The sequence below is a fragment of the Lupinus angustifolius genome, chromosome LG14 (assembly GCF_001865875.1).
Source record: "Lupinus angustifolius cultivar Tanjil chromosome LG14, LupAngTanjil_v1.0, whole genome shotgun sequence".
In the NCBI taxonomy this organism is placed as follows: Eukaryota; Viridiplantae; Streptophyta; class Magnoliopsida; order Fabales; family Fabaceae; genus Lupinus; species Lupinus angustifolius.
The window spans coordinates 8,222,128-8,227,184 of NC_032022.1; the positions used below are offsets into that span (position 1 = coordinate 8,222,128).

The 5,057-nt window shown below is 30.4% G+C and overlaps 1 protein-coding gene across 3 annotated transcripts; it reads right to left on the bottom strand.

The window, feature by feature from the left end:
• Window positions 328-3,958, bottom strand: LOC109326081 (cytochrome P450 82A3-like). 3 transcript variants are annotated; one of them, XM_019558735.1, is made up of 4 exons: window positions 3,369-3,958; window positions 2,545-2,957; window positions 452-1,111; window positions 328-384 (listed from the first exon to the last, which is right to left on the bottom strand). In XM_019558735.1, exons 1-3 carry the CDS (start codon window positions 3,904-3,906, stop codon window positions 488-490), a joined length of 1,575 nt encoding a protein of 524 aa, XP_019414280.1. In that variant the 5' UTR covers window positions 3,907-3,958; the 3' UTR covers window positions 328-384; window positions 452-487. The 3 variants fall into 3 exon arrangements, with proteins under 3 accessions (XP_019414280.1, XP_019414279.1, XP_019414281.1); XM_019558734.1 differs by lacking the exon at window positions 328-384 and having other exon boundaries at window positions 396-1,111; XM_019558736.1 differs by lacking the exon at window positions 328-384 and having other exon boundaries at window positions 396-999; window positions 2,697-2,957; window positions 3,369-3,957.

Sequence of the window (5,057 nt, forward strand, 5' to 3'; positions counted from 1 at the left end):
TATTAAATGATATAAAACTTTCATATAATTTGACTAAAATAGCCATATTTAATGGACATTAAAAATTTGATTAAAAAAGAAATTAAGAAATATATGGTTAAAAGATGAGTAATAAATAAGGGTAAGGTTGGAAAATAAAATATAAATGTATATTGAGTTTTCAACACATCAAAACATTAGAAATAACATTTATATTACATCAAAATATATGTAATATAAATGTGTATTGATTATATTTATTATTTTAACATATTTCACACCCTAATTTTAGGTCTTAGATCGTCACTAACCAGGGCCAAGCTAATAAAATAAGCTCTATAGACGTTATAAAGTTTATTTCTTCAAGCACATTTAATTAATACGATACAAACGTATCATCCCAATCCCCAGCCCCGTGGGTGAATGATTTATTGATATTATTTACTCGTTGAGCTGAATAAATCACTTAGCAACTTTAACATACATTATTTCTACAATTTGATCACGCTCAACCATAAAGATTGGATGTCAAACGCGGTTTGATGAGAACCTCGAGTGGAGTAGCTTTCATGTTTGTCAGGCCAAAGATTTCAGTCATATCAATGGGTTCATCAGAAGTCTTTGAAATTTCAAAGGATTGCAAGAATCTGGCCAAAGCAAGATGAATAGTATGAAGGGCAAAAGATATCCCAGGACATATTCTTCTTCCACTTCCAAATGGTATTAACTCAAAATCATGACCTCTAACATCAACATCTTTGTGTGTTGTAAGAAACCTCTCTGGCTTAAATTCCAATGGGTCTGACCAAATGCTAGGATCTGTATGAATCTTCCACAAGTTTGTGATTAGTCTTGTACCCTTTTGGATTTGGTAGCCATCGATGATGCAATCTTCTGTGAACTCACGAGGTCCTGAAAGAGGTGCTGCTGGGTGTAGCCTTAATGTTTCTTTCACTATGGCTTGTATATAGACCAAGTTGCTTATGTCTGATTCCTTTACGATTCTTTCTTTCCCAACTTGGATTTCCAACTCATTTTGTGCTTCTTTTAAAACGCATGGGTTGTTTAGCAAAAAACATATTGCCCACGTAAGAGTTGCCGTTGTAGTATCAATTGCCGCTGCGACTAAAATCTGCAATGCATATATTTAGGAAAAATGATGTTTATTTTAATTAAGAGTAAATTATAATGATTTTCCTCCCTGTTGTGAAATTACATATACTATACATCTTTTTCACTGTTTGAAACTGCATAAATATAAGTGGTACCCAACATCAATTACCAATTACCCATTTAAGGGAGATCTGTATAGTGTGTGAAAATAGAAGAAAAGGTGAATATCATTAAACTATATTTCAGGAGGTATGTTCACGTTACTTTATAATCAGAAAAAAGTTAAATATAAAGTAGAGTGATAGTGTTTAAAAAATTTAAATAAATTTTTTGGTTTAATTATTTTTTTCATCAATAAAAATCAGTGTTTAAAATGTAGTTGCAGTTATCACAATTGTGAAAAAATAAGATAATAATTAGGGTTATAATATTATTACTGAGACTCTTGAAACCATAATATTACTTTTACAACTATGGTAATGGAGTGCAGTTTAAAATGTCTATGAAAATCTAAAAATTCATAACAAAACACTTAAATTGGAACTCGGTCAAGTTATAAAATTTGTAAGACAAGACGAGAGGAAAACAACCATAAGTTAGATGTATAGTCTAATTTTATGTTTTGTTCAAGCGTAAAAGATGAGTAGGATTTTATTTTGAAATATCTTATCATCATCCTTAACTACAATCGGTGTTCGTATGGCTACCAAACAAATAAAGTTGAAAGATCGAATTGTATTTTATTGGAATATGAAACTCCACCGTTAATATAAATAATTTTTTTAGTTTCAATTCAAATTAAATTGGTTTTTGAGTTCAGAAATTATTTGACTCAACGGACTTGAATTATATAAAATAAAATTTATCCAACAAGTATAACAAAAAAACTTAATTTAATAACTAGAATACTTAAATGGAAAGTTTAACTGGTAATATTTGGTTCTACTTTTTTGTTTCAATATAAACTACAACCTACAATTATTACTATATTTAATCTTCTAGCTATATAATATTTAATTATTCAGGTTATTATTAATAGTTACAACACACAAAATAAGCAAGTCCGAGCAAAAAAAGACAAATAATTAAGTTGTCTTATACGATAAACCCCTACCAATGCTATGTTTTCCTTGCTTTTAGGACATGAACCTAACTGGACCATAGGTTGAAACAAGAAAACTTTTCTTATCAAGTTGAAGTAGGATGTGACTACGGTTACGCATCCATTTTTTTAACCCAAAAGATGAGGATAAAAATATTTCTTTGGAAGAGTCCGTGTTAGATCAAATTGATGACATGTTGTACAAAAAAAAATTAATAGTCATAATTTTAAATTACTTTTTAATAAAATCAATTTAAAAATTAATAAAATTTATCTTTTCATTTTAACTAGATTCTCGAGAGAGAAATAGTATACAAAAGGTAAATTAAGATGGAGTTCATACTAATTACCAATAATGTGGATTTGATGATCGTATCTGTATTATATTCTATGATCTTTATGCCATCGAGAACTGAAAGCATTATGTTAATAAAGTCTTGATCCACAGTTGTCTCACCTGAAGCTCTCTTCTTTCGGTGTTCATCTAACCACTCACCTAAAATGGTGTCCAATTCCTTTGCATTTGCTCTCATGGCTTTCTCATGGCCACCCAAGTCCAACCATCGAAGCCAAGGAATTGAATCCCCAACTACAAATAACCCCATTAGATGGAAGAATTCTCTCATCGCTTTTAGCCATCGTTGTGCCTCCTCCTGATCAGCCTCACAAGCATTATCATAGTTTCGCTTGCCAGCAATTATTCTAAGAATCACATTTAGCGTCAACTCGCCAAACCATTGCATCATCTCTACTTGTACTTGATCTGTCTTGGAAAGTAAAGAAGCTTTATATATGTAAAAAAATATTTCTTTTTATAAATATTTGTCTATACCATTTTAATCCTCCCAAACTAAGTTTAAAATAGTACTCAAAGATCGTGAAGGTAAGTTAGAGTAATTCGTCTTTGGAATATAAAAATGATCAATTTATCCTTAATTTGATATTTTTAAGGATCATTTTTAATTTTTAAATTTTTTACCATGGTAAAGGATTTTGAGGTACTAAAAATATTTCTAATTTTAAAAATAAAAAAAAGACGTCAATATTAAACTTCAATCTACAAGTCTAAATTCCCATAGTTTTTTTTCTTGGCAAAATAGCTACTCTTAAACATATGCATATGTAGCAATTGTTAAGCACAAAATAAAAGATTAGTTAACTAAATTTCAACAACCTGAGTGATTCCTTTTGTCGTTCCAAAGTTTGTAAAGCTCCTTGATACTGGTTTCTACTTCGGAGACACGAACATGGCTTAATAGCTCGATACGACGATTGGAGAGCAACTCCAAAGTAGCAATCTTGCGCATTTCACGCCAATAAGGACTATAGGGTGCAAAGGCAAACATGGCTTGGTTGTAGCTCATTTGTTGGACAGCCACAAGCCTTGGCCTTGTAGATACGGCCAAGTCATTGATGGTGAAGCATTCCTTTGCCACCTTCCAATTATTAAGCACCACAGCGCGATGTAACCCAAGCATGATTGTGAAAATTGGTCCATATTTGTCAGCCATGGCACCCAAAGTTAAATGAGGCACCTGGGAACCGCTAAGTAGTAGGAGATGACCAATTATGGGCCATCCACCCGCGACTAAGGGTGGCTCTCTGCCTCTAATGACTTTGGACCTCCGTAGAAGAAATAATGAAAATATGAATAAAGAAAGGAGTCCAATTAAAATGGCGTTTAAGGAACTGAAAACTAAAGGCATCGTCATTGGACCTCCGTGGTTGTTTACTTTTTCCTATAGTTTCTTGGTTGCTGTGAACCTAAACTTATATAGGCATTTTCAATTTAGAATCCAAATATATTTTCGGTATTGGTGTTCCCATTTGTATCTCAGATCAATTAAAATATATCATTTAATTGAGAAAAAATTATAAAAACATAAACTAATATTTTATATTATTTAATGTATTTTTATTGGACGGAGACACAAGGACATAAATCTTATTCTTCAGTTTAACCAGTTTTATTTTTTAACGTTTTCAGATTTTTTTTTGGATTGAAAATGATATACCTCTTTCGCCCAGTAAAATGCATGACTGGCCTCCATAAAATATCGAATGGTTTAGGATTAATTCTCCGAATTATACTTTCACAATTCATTTTTAATAAACTTATTTAATTTTAAATCATAAATACATATCGAGATAACTATTTAGTTGAAATTGTTAGTCTTGATAATTACTCCTTAGCCTCTCTCGACCACATCTCTGAAAATTGAAAATCATCCCATCTGATTTTTTTGCTAAGCCTCCCATAGACACACCATCCCACAATTTAGACGTAATCCAAAATCAATGCTCCCCAGCATAACATATAAAATTTACATTTCAATTTCAACATGAAAATATAATTAAATATATTATGAGGTTAACTTGACTTTAATTTTTATTTTCATCAAAAAAAATTATTTACATATATAATGTTCATTTTTATAGTTTTTATTCTTATATAAAGTCCTATGACTACCGCAATACATCTTCATTCTTATATTTCTTAGTTATTACAATACTTCACATATGATTTTGTTTAATATTTTATTAAATATAGTGATTATTTTATTATATTGTTATAGTTGATGTAGAATTAAAATTAGGGATCCCCTTGAATAAACAAAGTATGAGATCATTCAATATTTGTAAAGAATGTGACAAAAAATTACAAAATATGTTGAAATCAAGTGCCCAATGAGTAACAAAAGTAAATGAGGAAGGAAATAAATTATCACATGTCTTCACCATTTCCTCAGATATTTTTTTAACGATATGGTAAATTATCTTAGATAATTAATTTTTTTTATAAATAATGATTTTCAATTGAGAGATATGGTCCCCAACAAGAGAGGCTATGGGAATTGATTAC